Source organism: Euleptes europaea, chromosome 1, assembly GCF_029931775.1.
Source record: "Euleptes europaea isolate rEulEur1 chromosome 1, rEulEur1.hap1, whole genome shotgun sequence".
NCBI lineage: Eukaryota > Metazoa > Chordata > Lepidosauria > Squamata > Sphaerodactylidae > Euleptes > Euleptes europaea.
The window spans coordinates 172,655,638-172,670,803 of record NC_079312.1 but is presented as its reverse complement, the minus strand read 5'-3'; the positions used below and the strand labels follow the sequence as shown (position 1 = coordinate 172,670,803).

At 47.0% G+C, this 15,166-nt stretch overlaps 1 protein-coding gene across 1 annotated transcript; it reads right to left on the bottom strand.

Annotated features, from left to right (window-relative positions):
• Positions 1-2,508: 2,508 nt before the first annotated feature.
• Positions 2,509-13,840, bottom strand: LOC130477565 (hepatic lectin-like). Its single transcript, XM_056849573.1, has 6 exons — positions 13,798-13,840; positions 10,109-10,207; positions 8,693-8,767; positions 6,536-6,687; positions 4,489-4,598; positions 2,509-2,674 (listed from the first exon to the last, which is right to left on the bottom strand). The coding sequence occupies exons 1-6, from the start codon at positions 13,838-13,840 to the stop codon at positions 2,509-2,511; spliced, it is 645 nt and encodes a 214-aa protein (XP_056705551.1).
• Positions 13,841-15,166: the final 1,326 nt, after the last annotated feature.

Here is a 15,166-nt window from a genome sequence, read left to right as displayed (position 1 = left end):
CTGGCCTTCATTCCGGGAGGTGGGGCTGAGACAGCCAATCGAGGCGACCCTCCGCCCAAGCATTGCCCCCTCGGTCGGGGATGCAAAGCACAGGCGCAGCCCCCACGCACCCCCTTTTCTCTCTCTGCAAAACAGGCTGGGGGGGCCGTATTAAACCGGCCCAGGGGCCGCAATTGGCCCCCGGGCCGGACTTTGGACATGACTGGTCTAAACTAAAAAATGTCATGGCTAGGAAGAATTTCTACAATAAAAATGATTGTACTACCAAAATTAAACTTTTTATTTCAGATGTTACACAAGAACATAAGAAAGGCCATGCTGGATCAGACCAAGGTCCATCAAGTCCAGCAGTCTGTTCACACAGTGGCCAACCAGGTGCCTCTAGGAAGCCCACAAGCAAGACGACTGCAGCAGTATTATCCTGCCTGTGCTCCACAGCACCTAATAGAATAGGCATGCTCCTCTGATCCTGGAGAGAATAGGTATGCATCATGGATAGTATCCATCTTGACTAGAAGCCACAGATAGCCCTCTCCTCCATGAACATGTCCACTCCCCTCTTCAAGACTTCTAAGTTGGCAGCCATCACCACATCTTGGGGCAGGGAGTTCCACAAGTTAACTATGCCGGTGAGAATTGCACTGTTGGAATGTTGCCAGGTGGCAGCGCTGGCACCTGAGTCCCACACTGCTGTGTCGGGAGGTTTTTGGGGTGGAGCCTGAGGAGGGCAGGGTTTGGGGAGGGGAGGAACTTCTATGCATAGAGTCCAATTGCCATAGTGGCCAATTTCTCCAGGTGAACAGATATCTATCAGCTGGAGATCAGTTGTTATAGCAGGAGATCTCCAGCTAGTACCTGGAGGTTGGCAACCCTATGGGCTACATAACTAGCATTGCCAGCCTCCAGTTACTAGCTGGAGATCTCCTGCAGTTACAACTGATCTCCAGGTGACAGAGATCAGTTCCCCTGGAGAAAAAGGGCCACTTTGGCAACTGGACTCTATGGCATTGAAGTCCCTCCCCTCCCCAAACCCTGCCCTCCTCAGGCTCCACCCCAAAAACTTTCCTCCGGTGGCGAAGAGGGACCTGGCCACCCTAGTGCCCCAGAAAACATTTTGGGTATAAATATCTCTCCTCTAACAATGGCAAGGTGTGTGTTGAACCCCATGTGCATCCGCACTAGCTTTCTTGTGGGCCCCCTTCTCTTTCCCATCTTGCAGCTGCCATTTGGGACACCGCACCTCTGACAGGTAAATATACTTTCCCCTGGGAGCCTCATATCCTTATTTCCACCCCCTCCTATCTGATATTTCCTAGCTCTTGAGTGTATTGGGTTTTGTGTGTTTTGCTGTGTGTGTTTAAAGTTGCTTTTACAATAAAAACAAATTTAATTTTTAAAACAAATCTCTTTATTAAAAGGTGTTTTTTGTTCTTTGTTTTTTTACAGGGATTCAATCGCTGTATACAAAGATAAAAGAACCTGTTAACTCTGCCTCTTGCAAAATATAGTCTCCCCAGTTAATTCCCCGACCAAAAGGGGAGACAATCTTATTTGGGTAACACCACAACAGGCACCTTGGGAGGTAGGTGGGGCTGAGAGTATGTTAACGAAGCTGTGTGGAAATGAGGGGGGGGAACTGGTAACAATGGAAAATGAAACTGGATCGCTAACACTGTCTAGAAAACACCCATGTGAAATGGCAAAATCCAGTTGCAAAGGATTGTCAAAGTGCGTGGAAAGTGGCTTGAAAAGGCTTGATTCTGTGTGGGTGAAAGTGAAGAGACGGCGGCCTTACAGGTCCCCTGAAGAAGTGGCTCGCAAAACACATGGGGACCCGCGAGTGAAAGGAATAACGCAGGCCATTTTTGCATGGTCAATTTTGATGCTCGCTCAAAGCTCTTTTTTAAAATGTGACTTTAAAAATGCCTTTTCACGGTCCCAATGCAAAAGGAGAAGTTCCACTCCCCCCACTCGCCTGCTCCTTTGTTCTTGTTTTCATAGTCATTAGCATATGCATAGCTAACGCGCCTCTGTTGTTTTGCATTGTTCCTTGAGGGAGATTCTTCGCGGCAAACACCAAAGGTCGCGTTAAATGGGCTCTTTTGTAATGCGAAGCAGGTACGTGCCGGCTTCGCAATCACTTTCAGAATGATGGTTCAGCGTGCAAAATTCAAAAAAATATGTGGGGCAATTCAGCCTGGAACGAGCTAATTACCATGCAAAAATGGCCATAGGGACCATTAAACTACCAAACTGTCAAACAGAATACCCACGAGTGAAATAAAATGTCTTTCCCCGCTGCAAAGTACATTGAAAGTGGAATGAAAAGGCATGATTCTGTGTGGGTGAAAGTGAAGAGATGGCGGCCTTACAGATCCTCTGACTAAGCGGCTCGCGAAACACTGAATAACGTAGGGACCCGCGAGTGAAATAAAATGTCTTTTCCAACTGCGCCACCATGTTTTGTTTCCTTCTCTTCCTTCCTTCAGGGTAAAAGGCCGCAGGGGCTCACTTTCCTTTGGATGATGCCGGAGGGGTGCTCGGCAAGGGCTTCTCGCAGATGTAATAAGAAGGGGAGCTGCAGATGTAATCGTTCCATTCCCCATTGATCCAGACTTGGGCACAGTCCTCATCCCGCCGCAGGTAATTGTTGGGTTCTCCCTGCTTCCAGTACCTGAGATCAAAGCAAAGCTGTGTTTGTAAACAAACAAACAAATAGCCAAAATCCAGTAGACTTATTAGTGTACCTTCCAGGAAGCCTAAGACGCCATCTCCAAAATTGGCAGTATAGAAAGCTCTTTGTTTTTGGAATTAAAAGAAAAGAGGGATGTACCGGTATGTCCCCAGGAATGTAGACAGAGAGGGACCCATCGAGATTATTGTTAGGGTTACCCAGAAAAGAGCAAATTCAACTAATAAATTCTTTAAAATTATCTTTTCCTTTCACCATTTTGCATTCATGGACTAGATATTAAAATCCCTTATTACTTGTTTGTCGTCTTTGATACGAAACCCTAAGTTTGATTTAAAGAACATAAGGAAAGCCCTGCTGGATCAGACCAAGGCCCATCAAGTCCAGCAGTCTGTTCACACAGTGGCCAACCAGGCACCTCTAGGAAGCCCATAAACAAGGTGACTGCAGCAGCACCATCCTGCCTGCGTTCCACAGCACCTAATATATTCAGCATGCTCCTCTGATCCTGGAGAGAATAGGCATGCATCATGACTAGTATCCATTTTACTAGTAGCCATGAATAGCTCCTCCATGAACATGTCCATGTCAAGCCTTCCAAGTTGGCAGCCATCACCATATCCTGGGGCAAGGAGTTCCACAATTTAACTATGTGTTGTTTGAAGTTCTCTGAGAGAACTGTGACTAGCCCAAGGTCACCCAGCAGGCTGCATGTGGAGGAGTGGGGAATCAAACTCCGTTCTCCAGATTAGAGTCTGCCGCTCTTCACCACTATACCTTGCTGGCTCTCAGTGAATAGGATCTACAGGGATCATTTAACATGTCAGGATCATTGAACATGTCGTGAAAAATGATTCCAACTTCTCGCTGTGACTGAGCAAGACTCCCCCTGAAGCCAGGAGCAAGTCCCATGAAGTCGGGTTGCCAACCTCCAGGTGGTTTAACTAAGAAGGTAAAGAACCTATGCTGAAATAGTGGCAACTCTATAGAGAAACAGCACGTGGCTCAATGTATTCACAATTGAAGTAAAAGCATGTTACATCACACACAAGAATCTTTCAAAATCAATATATTCACAACAAAATTCAAAACTGAAATAAAACATGTTACATCACACACAAGAAAAACCACCAAACTGAAATATAGCCTCGCAGGGCTTTAGGCAACGCCAATAAGGGCAAGTTCAATGAAGCCAGTCAGCTTAACAAAATATAAAGCCTTTCAGGCTGTAACTGAGCGTAAATGCAAAGAGACAAAAGGCTATAAATTACAATCACGAAGAGTAGCTAGGAGTAGCAAGAATAACAACAATATATTATCCAAACATCGGGTCCAAGGACGCGTTTCAAAATCTTCTTCAACTTGCCAACCCAATTAATTCATGGAGCAAGGTGGTCATGAATGCAAAAATTCACATTTTAATATGCATCCCCTGTTGTAACACTAGGTGTTATAGATTTCAAATGAAGTTGATCTTGGTGGAGAAAATCACCACCTATGCTCGGCTTGCATTCCTTCGCAATAGTCAAGTCCCATGAAGTCAGGTTGCCAACCTCCAGGTGGTAGGTGGAGATCTCCTGGAATTACAAATGGTCTCCAGAGATCTGTTCACCTAGAGAAAATGGCCACTCTGGTGAGTGGACTCTATGGCATCATACCCCATCAAAAGCCCTCCCCTCCCCAAACCCCACCCTTCCCAGGCTCCACCCCCAAAATCTCCAGGTATTTTCCAACCCGGAGCTGGCAACCCTAGCCACGCCACAATATCCCAATGGAGGGGTAACATCAGGACTTACTTGAAACCTGTTCTGTAGTCGCTGCCATCCAACCATGTCCATTCTTCTGTCTGCGGCTCATGAAGTCCAATCCAAAAGCGCTCATTCCTAGTTCGTGTCTGTATGAAATTCTGCAAGGGGAGATCAGACAAGTGGGGAGGGGCCGTGGCTCAGTAGCAGAGCATCTGCTTGGAATGCAGAAGGTCCCAGGTTCAACCCCCGGGACCTCCAGTTAAAAGGACTAGGCAGGTAGGTGATGTGAAAGACCCCTGCCTGAGAGCCTGGAGAGCCACTGCCAGTCTGAGTAGACAAGACTGACTTCGATGGACCAGGGGTCTAGTTCAGGATAAGGCAGCGTCACGTGTGTGTGTCCACGTGTGTGTTCAAGTGTGGCCGAGGGTCAGCTGACTTGCGTTACCCCGTCAAAGCGGAAACCCTGGGGAATATCTCACTTGCATAAGGTACCCAAAAGGTAAAACATGAACATGAAATCATGGGCTAATATTGATACAAGCGATTTTGTGAATAATATATCATAAATTTAATACAAAAACACAACATTAATGTAAACATAAACGACTTGGATGTAGCCCTGTTCTAGCCTCTATGTATCTATGCTGAACATGATAACCATCTTCAGGTACTTGAAGGGCTGTCATAGAGAGGATGGTGTGGAGTTGTTTTCTGTTGCCACAGAAGGTCAGACCAGAACCAATGGGTGGAAATTAAATCAAAAGAGTTTCTGTCTAGACATTAGGAAGAATTTTATAACAGAGTGGTTCCTCAGTGGAACAGGCTTCTTTGGGAGGTGGTAAGCTCTCCTTCCCTGGAGGTTTTTAAGCAGAGGCTAGATGGCCATCTGTCAGCAATGTTGATTCTAGGACCTTGGGCAGATCATGAGAGGGAGGGCATCTTGGCCATCTTCTGGGCATGGAGTAGGGGGTCTCTGGGTGTGTGTGTGGGAGGTAGTTGTGTAGTTCCTGCATTGTGCAGGGGGTTGGACTAGATGACCTTGGTGGTCCTTTCCAACTCTATGATTCTATGATTCTATGCCAAATAAACATAAAAACACAAAATTACAACAGTATGACAATATACCCAAGCAATAACCCAGCTCAGACCATACGAGTTTCGGCTGTGAAGCCTTCTTCAGTGGTCCGAATAATACAATTCTATGACATTGTGAAAGTGCATGAATGTATAAGAAAATTTGTAATCCTTAGACTGAGTAAACTGACATCTGTATATTGTAAAGTCTAAAATTTGTTTTATGTATATTTCATCCAGAGTTCCCTTTATAATCTTAGGCTCCTATAGAAATATTCCTTCCAGGGTACTCAGTCATCAAGATATATTGAAAAAATGGGTCATATCTTGCTTGCCGCAGGGAGAAGGCATAGGCAGCTAAAATCAAGAGAACATTCAAAAGCCAAAGGATCCCCGTACTATCCAGATCTCACTCGGTGATGGTTGGGAGGGCTATTGGCATCCCTTCCTTTTGGTAAGATTTTGTAAGATTGACAGGGACCTGATGTGGGGTCTTTTCTGCTGTGGCACAGATGTTTCAAAGTACCATTTCCGATGAAGTCTGTTGGGTTTTTTTTGGGTGTGGGGGGGTGCCATCAAGCCGCAGCTAACTTGTGGAGATCCCACAGGGTATTCAAGGTAAGAGGCGTTCCTAGGTAGTTTGCCATTGCCTGCCTCTGTGTCACGCGATGGCAGCCTATTTCACAGTTTTGTGACTTGACGCAACTTGACCCACACGTAGGGTTGCCAACCTCCAGGTACTAGCTGGAGATCTCCCGCTATTTCAACTGATCTCCAGCTGATAGAGATCTGTCCACCAGGAGAAAATGGCTTCTTTGGCCATTGGACTCTGTGGCATTGAAGTCCCTCCCCTCCCCAAACCTCGCCCTCCTCAGGCTCCGCCCCCCAAAACCTCCTGCCGGTGGCGAAGAAGGACCTGGCAACCCTAACCACATGCACAAATTGCACGTTGGCCTCCGTCATTCCTGCCTGGCTCTGTCGGCCTGTTCCCCCGGGGATGGCCAGATCCCCTTCTCATTACCTGCTTGGGGAAGCCATCGATGATGACCAGCTTGGCATGTTGCTCTTCACACTTGGTCTTGGCCTGTTGCCAGGGAACGGCTTGTAAGGAGAAGTAGTAACACTTCCCGTTGAAGTACTCCCACTGTCTGGTGTCAGGGCCGCAGGGGAACACTAAGGAAAGGAAAAGAGGAGTAGGAGTAGGAGTTGGTTTTTATATGTCGGTGGTGTAGTGGTTGAGAGCGGTGGTTTGGAGCGGTGGACTCTGATCTGGAGAACCGGGTTTGATTCCCCGCTCCTCCACATGAGCATGGAGGCTAATCTGGTGAACTGGGTTTGTTTCCCCACTCCTACACACAAAGCCAGCTGGGTATCAGGCCTTGGCTACTAGCAGGAGTAAAGGCTCTTGACATGAGCAGGCCAGCTTCTGGCTACACTCCAAGTCCTTGGTTCCCATGCCTGTAAACTCTGTGTACAGTTTCGCTCTTCCTTTCCCCCACAGCTGCGTGAAGTTTAGTCTGCCTGTCCTGGGAATAGCTTATCTCGGGGATGCGTCACCGTGTTTACTGTTGTAGCCTGTAATGCTTTTTAAACATGTAACCTGCCACTGTTTCCTCATTACCAACCTTACCTGCGTGTAAGCAGTCAGCTCTTAATCTGTCTTTTTGCTCCTAATAAAGTATTACTGCTTCAGGACTACCTGCCTGGACGAGTTTGTTTATGGGATGCTAGGGACAAACGCCTGAATCTGACACTGGGTGACCTTGGCCTAGTCACCGTTCTCTTAGAGCTCCCTCAGCCCCTCCTACCTCAGAGGGTGTCTGTTGTGGGGAGGGGAAGGGAAGGTGATTGTAAGCCGGTTTGGTTCTTCCTTAAGTGGTAGAGAAAGTCGGCATATAAACACCAACTCTTCTTCTTCCTCCTCCTTTTAAGGAGAATCAAACCGGCTTACAATCACCTTCCCTTCCCCTCTCCCACAACAGGCACCTTGTGAGGGAGGTGGGGCTGAGAGAGCTCAGAGAGAGCTGCGACTAGACCAAGGTCACCCAGCTGGCTTTGTGTGTAGGAGTGGGGAAACCAACCCAGTTCACCAGATTAGCGTCTGCCGCTCATGTGGAGGAGTGGGGGATCAAACCCGGTTCTCCAGATTAGAGTCCACTGCTCTTAACCACTACACCATGCTGGCTCTTCAGGTGGAAGGCTACAACTGGATCGCATGGCTTGCAACTTTAAGATAGCCCGAGAACTGTTGTTGTGCTGTGGGAAGTCTAATCTGGTGATGGAGCCTGGTAAGTGTCTGCTGCATTGACAACACAGCCTGCGTTCTCTTCTAGGCCAGCACAATCTCTTTCACCTTGCCTTAGAGCAGTGTTTCCCAAATTTTTCGGGCCACCACCCCCTTGGCTCCACAAACTCAACCCCAGCACCCCCTACTCTATCCTATAAAAAAGCATTATTCAAAATAGGGGTTTGCATGACGAAAGAAGATGATAACAATAAAAGTTCAAAGCAATAACAATTAATTGCGCATCTCTTCCAAATCAAATTAAAACTTTTTTAGTTGAAATTGATTCAACAAAACGGATGAACTTGATCCAGCGGTACCAGCTCTTCAAAGTTTGGAAAATAATTCTGATCGTTTCCACCAAATTTGCCAGCCCGGTGCCATAGCTTGATCTATTGTAAATTAGTGAACAACACAGTTGAAGGGGCCCGCCTCTAGCGCCCCCTGCTGCCCTCCTTGCCTCTTAGTGCCCCCCTAGGTAATCCCACTACCCCCCAGGGGGTGGTACTGCCCACTTGGGGAACCACTGCCTTAGAGCTTAATTTCCAACCAGGGTGGGTAGCAGACAGGTCATAAGAACATAAGAAAGGCCCTGCTGGATCAGACCGAGGCCCATCAACTCCAGCAGTCTGTTCACACAGTGGCCAACCAGGGGCCTCTAGGAAGCCCCCAAACAAGACGACTGCAGCAGCATTGCTCTGCCTGTGATCCACTGCACCTGTAGGCAGGGGCCAAGTGTGACTTCTTGGGTCCCACCAAGCAGACACAGATGCACCCTCCCCTGAATTGTTCCAGGCGTCCCTAGATAAGTCCATTCTCTCCCGCCCCCCCCCCCCCATGCCTGGGTCCACAGCAGAGCCAGGGATGCCTGTAAAGCAAACTCTAGAAACTTACAGCGGAAATCGTGGCTGGTGGGGTACTTCTTCAACTTGCCCTGGGTCTCGATCAACTGCGACGACAATGTTGTGGCTGCAGCAGTAAAGGACAGGGGAGAAAGGTTTGTGAAGGAGACTGGGCGGCAGACCCTAGTAGCCATTAGGCAGCGCTGCCTTCCAGTTTACACCCCACGCTTCCCTAAAGAACTCTTTCATTCTGTAGTAGAACCTGGGCGCTGGCTTCCCTGATTGGACTGGCTAGCCAAAGGAACAGAGAGAAGGATTTTGCTGGTAGTTCTGCCCCCATTTGGGCCCATCATATAGTGAATTACCAATTGTGTGTGTGTGTGTGTGTGTGTGTGTGTGTGTGTGTGTGTGTGTGTGTGTATATATATATATATATATATATATATATATATATATATATATATATATATATATATATATATATTTCAAAGTCCAGAAATAAACCACTGAAGAAAAAGAGTTGGTGTTTATATGCCGACTTTCTCCTCCACTTAAGGCAGAATCAAAGCGGCTGACAATCAGCATCTCTTCCCCTCCCCACAACAGACACCCTGAGAGGTGGTTGGGGCTGAGAGAGCTCTAAGAGAACTGTGACTAGCCCAAGGTCATTCAGCTGGCTTCATGTGTAGGAGTGGGGAAACAAATCCAGTTCACCAGATTAGCCTCAGCCGCTCATGTGGAAGAGTGGGGAATCAAACCCAGTTCTCCAGATCAGAGTCCACCGCGCCAAACCACCGCTCTTAATCACTACACCACACTGGCTCTCCACTGGTGGTACAATGAGGAAAATGGCAGCCGGGGTGGGGAAATTGTTCAGTTATGAGATACCCTGCAACTTCCCATCCAGTCGGCCTGATAACTAGAACTGCGCTCTTCCCCAAAAGATCGCAGAAAGGCGGGTTGGGGAAATGAATAGTTGGTGCATGAGTCAACCACAGCGCTGTGTGGTGCTGAAACAACAACACAACTTTGCAGTTTGGGTAGCCAAAGCGGAGATAAACCTCCACGTAGAAGCTGCTGGAGATCAAGAGGTTGATTGACTTGTATGTAGGGTTGCTAACCTCCAGGTATGAGCTGACGATCTCCTGCTATTACAACAGACTTCCAGCCGATAGAGATCAGTTCGCCTGGAGAAAATGGCCACTTTGGCAATTGGACTCTACGGCATTGAAGTCCCTCCCTTCCCTAAATCCCGGCCTCCTTATGCTCTGCCCCAAAAACCTCCCTCCGGTGGCAAAGAGGGACCTGCCAACCCTACTTGTAGGGGGGTTTAGTTATCATTCCCTCTGTAATTGACAGGGTGATAGGCTAGGTGGAATCAATAACCGTGAACCTCGTGGGTACCACAGTTTGAGAAATCCCCTGTCTTACAGATGCAGCAGTTTGGAGCAGAAAAGAGGAAACTTACCTTTGGAGAGGGTCACGGCAAAACCAATGACAATCAGCAAGTACGAGACAGCCAGCAAGATGTAGATGACGAATAAGGGCCTCTGAACAGTATTTCTTCCTTTCAATGAAAGTGGAGAGTGGAATGGTTGCAGGTCACACAGAGTTTATTTATTTATTACATTTCTACCCCGCTCTCCCCAACCCGAAGGTCGGGCTCAGAGCAGTTGATTACCTTTCCTTTTGGGTCAATGATACTAATATCAATGATACTAATATCGAGAGGCCACAACATGCAATATGGCATTTGGGGCCCCAGCCAGTCAGCGGGAAGCATTTTGAGACCGTTGGTGGGAGAGATCTGACCCTGGCCTTAATAGAAAAGCGATTCCACCTAAACATTAGGAAGAACTTTCTGATGGTGAGGGCTGTTCGAAGGTGGAATGCGTTGCCTCGGGAGGGGGGTGGAGTCCCCGTCTTTGGAGGTCTTTAAGCAGAGGCTAGATGGCCATCTGTCGGGAGGGCTTTGATTGTGGGATCCTGCATGGGAGGGGGAGGGTTGGGGTCACTGGGGATGGGGGGGGGGAAGATAGTTATTAATTTCCTGCATTGTGCAGGGGGTTGGACTAGATGACCCTGGTGGTCCCTTCCAACTGTATGATTCTATGATTCTTCTACTGAAATCCATGCCCATAATAGTCTGGATCATGCTACTCACTCTCAGTTTTTCAACTAGGGAAAAAGTGCTTTCAGATAAGTAAAAATTACGGGATGGTTTCCCGTTAATAACCTTTGCCTGATAAGTTTTTTTTTCGGGGGGGGGGGGAACTGGTGCTCTGATGTCTTGCTGAATTTATTCATTCATTCCTGTCCTTCTCCTGTCCCTTACAGCCCCATGCAAATCAAGATCTTGACTGACAGCCTTGCTGGAGGCTGGGACAATGGAGCTGGCTCCCAACCTGGCCGATACAAGTAAAGAACATTTTACTGGCTCTGCTCAGATTCCCATTAGGCAATAGTCCCCCCGCCCCCTCAGTAGCCTCAGGTTCAAAACCCACTAACCTGTCAGGGGCAATCCAATCTTGCAGAGAAATGCTCTGGCCCTTTAAAAAGGTAAAGGTAAAGGTCCCCTGTGCAAGCACCGGGTCATTCCTGACTACGTTTCCTAGACAGACTTTTGTTTGCGGGGTGGTTTGCCATTGCCTTCCCCTTTATCCCCAGCTAGCTGGGTCCTCATTTGTCCGACCTCGGAAGGATGGAAGGCTGAGTCAACCTTGAGCCGGCTACCTGAAGCCAACTTCTGTCGGGATCATGAGCAGAGCTTGGACTGCAGTACTGCAGCTTACCACTCTGCGCCACGGGGCTCATTATTAACTCTGGCCCTTTATCAAAGGCTTAATGTCTGGAAATGGGCAGCTGAATCTTTTTGTGGCAGGGAGGTCAATAGCATCACCTGGTAAACAACATCTCACTAAGCCTCTGTTGAAGGGACAGGACAATTTTTTTTCCTGCTCCAGGGAGTTAGTAACCCCAATCCTATCTGCAGAAGCAGCGCTACACTTAGCTAGTGAACCCAGTTCTCTCTCTTTTTTCCTTGCCGTTTTCAAAACATAAAACCTTTAACCTATTGGGGTCTTATATTGTGATGTCATATATCGATGGGTTTTGTACAAATTGATGCACAATCATTTTTCCAACTTTGGGGGAGGGAGGGATATGTTCACAGGGTGCAACTAGAAGGAAAGAAGAAGAGTTGGTTTTTATACCCCGATTTTCTCTACCTTTAAGTAGTCCCAAACCGGTTTACAATCTCCTTCCCTTCCTCTCCCCACAACAGACACCTTGTGAGGTAGGTGGGGCTGAGAGCGTCCAGAGAGAACTGTGACTAGCCCAAGGAATCAAACCCAGTTCACCAGATTAGAGTCCGCCGCTCTTGTGGAAGAGTGGGGAACCAAACCCGGTTCTGAAGATTAGAGTCTGCCGCTCTTAACCACTACACCACACTGGCTTCTCAGAGGTACAATCTGACACATCAGCCCCCATGCCAGAGTTCGCTGCAACCTTATTCTTATTTATTTAGAGGAAAGTCCCGCTGATTCCTGGAATTACAGAAGACTCCTAAGCAGAGCTACACCTCTAAACCCATTTAACTAAACGTGCTTAGAAGGGTGTAACTTTGCTTTTGTTGGACTGTTGCTTCCCAATTAGCATGTGTAAGGTGGCTGAAAAAATGTCAAAGAGCTTTGTGGAACCTTAAGGGTTCAGGAGAAAACTAAAGGGCTGCAACCAGTCACTGAGAGATAAAAAATACAGCCAAGGCCGATGATACAAGCCAAGTAAAAATAGGTATTTTATTACTCAGCTAATAAGTCCGTGCAAGTAAAGTAAAAAAAAAAAAATCTTGTATTCTCCAGCGAAAAGTTCCCCAGGCAGTAAAGTAACTTTTTAGCTGTGTCATATGGCCATTTATGCATGGGAGATTTTGCTTCGGATTTGCCGCTCTCTCTATGCACATTTTCCCCATCCGAATGCTCAAAACTCCAAAATAAGCCCCCATGCAGAGTTTTGAGAATTCAGATGGGGAAAATGTGCATAGAGAGAGCAGCAAATACAAGTCAAAACCTCCCAGGCGTAAATGGCCATATGATATATATATTTTTTACTTTACTTGCACCATCAGCCTTGGCATTATTATTATTTTTTATCATCTTGTGGTTAGGGTTGCCATTGCCAACCTCCAGGTACTAGCTGGGGATCCCCTGCTATTACAACTGATCTCCAGCCGACAGAGATCAGTTCACCTGGAGAAAATGGCCGCTTTGGCAATTGGAGTCTATGGCATTGAAGTTTCTCCCCTCCCCAAACCCCGCCCTCCTCAGGCTTCGCCCCCAAAACGTCCCGCCAGTGGTGAAGAGGGACCTGGCAACCCTATTGAGGGTTAACAAATTTTTGTTGGCCTCAGCTTCCACCTGTCCTAGGGGCAAATTCGTTCAGCGCTGTCTGAAAAGTGGGCTGAAATTAGAAGCAACAAACAAAATGTGTGTGTGTTAAGTGCCGTCAAGTCGCTTCCGACTCATGGCGACCCTATGAATGAAAGTCCTCCAAACAAAATAAGTGAACCATAAATACTGGATCCTCAGTGTGTTAATGATTCAAGGGTCAAGATCAAAATGAAGAATGTCCCAAGTCAGTTCATCATCTTAACCCTTGCCTAACTGCACCAGTTCCACCATGCTGCTAGACCAGTGTGACATTTAAATCTAAATTTGAAGCTTAAGTAGCATTTCTTCATGTGGGTCCCACCTCAATTTATTTGAAAGTGCCAGTGTGGTGTAGTGGTTAAGAGCGGCGGACTCTAATCTGGAGAACTGGGTTTGATTCACCACCGCTGCTCCACATGAATGGCAGACTCTAATCTGGTGAGCCAGGTTTGTTTTTCCCTCTCCTACACGTGAAGCCAGCTGGGTGACCTTGGGCTGGCCATAGTTCTCTCACGACTCTCTCAGCCCCACATACCTCAAAAGGTGTCTGTTTTGGGGAGAGGAAGGGAAGGTGATTGTAAGCCACTTTGAGAATCCTTAAAGGTAGAGAAAAGCAGGGTATACAAACCAACTCTTCTTCTTCCTCTCTGAAACCTCCAATTTTCCACCAAGACTTTGTCTCCCACTTGCTGAGGTCAGGTAAATAGGGCTGGGAAGAGAAAACCTTTACCTGCGTAAGTCCGAAAGTTATCCTGAAACTTCTCTTCATCCATCTTGGAGACAGTGGCCAAGTCAGAAGGTAGCCGCAACAGTCCTTTTTTGTGTGAATGTGGATTTCCTAAACAGGGGACTTTGCAGTTGACCAGGACTGTCCCACCAGAAAGATTAATTTATAACTTGTGGTTGCAAAAGTACAGCCTCATTTTTCTGCCATGAGGCCACCTATTTTTGGATGACGGCCCTTCTGATAGTTCATGCAAGAGACTCTGGGTCAGCCAGAGTGCTGGAGACATTCAGTAATGACCCTTTCATCTCCGTTCAAGCATCAATTGGCCATCAATCATTAGTACATCACTTTATAGCTGTGGCTTAGTGGTAGAGCATCTGCTTGGCATCCCAGGTTCAATCCCCGGCATCTCCAGTTAAGGGACCAGGCAAGCAGGTGATGTGAAAGACCTCTGCTGGAGACCCTGAAGAGCCGCTGCTGGTATGAGTAGACAACACTGACTCTGATGGACCAAGGGTCTGATTCAGTATAAGGCAGCTTCATGTGTTAGTGTGACCAAGAGTTTAGCAGAAGACAGCTTCATGTGATCAAGTATACATGAATCCTTTGACTATCACATAAATGACTACAATGATTAAAACAAACACCTTAAATTTCTCAGCTGTCTTTTTCTTAAAACAGGCAGGGGGTGCAGTTTCCCAAACGAGGGGGTAGAAATATAAAGATTTATATTGTCGAAGGCTTTCACGGTCAGAGTTCATTGGTTCTTGTAGGTTATCCGGGCTGTGTAACCGTGGTCTTGGAATTTTCTTTCCTGACGTTTCGCCAGCAACTGTGGCAGGCATCTTCAGAGTAGTAACACTGAAGGACAGTGTCTCTCAGTGTCAAGGGTGTAGGAAGAGTAATATATAGTCAGAAAGGGGTTGGGTTTGAGCTGAGTATTGTCCTGCAAAAGTATTGTCCTGTAAGTATCAAGATAATGTGCTAATGAGGGTATGGTATGTTAATATGGAACCATTGTATCCTGAAGTGATCTGTTAATGTGTGTAATCCAAAGCTAATCTGTATGGCTATTGTTGAATGTTGTCTTTGTCTGGAGGTTTTTCAGGGCAGGAAGCCAAGCCTTATTCATTCTTAAACTCTCCTCTTTTCTGTTAAAGTTGTGCTGATGTTTATGAATTTCAATGGCTTCTCTGTGCAATCTGACAAAATAGTTGGTAGAATTGTCCAGTCTTTCAGTGTCTTGGAATAAGACCCTGTGTCCTGTTTGTGTCAGTCCATGTTCAGCCACTGCTGATTTCTCAGGTTGGCCAAGTCTGCAGTATCTTTCATGTTCTTTTATCCTTGTTTGTTTGCTGCGTTTTGTGGTCCC

What these genes read in the sequence shown, in the direction of transcription:
- LOC130477565 (XM_056849573.1), bottom strand. Translation starts at nt 13,840, where the DNA reads ATGGATGAAGAGAAGTTTCAGGATAACTTTCGGACTTACGCAG. An exon ending in TAACTTTCGGACTTACGCAG is followed by an intron (nt 10,208 to 13,797) that starts GTAAAGGTTTTC and finishes TTTCATTGAAAG; the next exon opens with GAAGAAATACTGTTCAGAGG. An exon ending in GACTACAGAACAGGTTTCAA is followed by an intron (nt 2,675 to 4,488) that starts GTAAGTCCTGAT and finishes CTTTGATCTCAG; the next exon opens with GTACTGGAAGCAGGGAGAAC.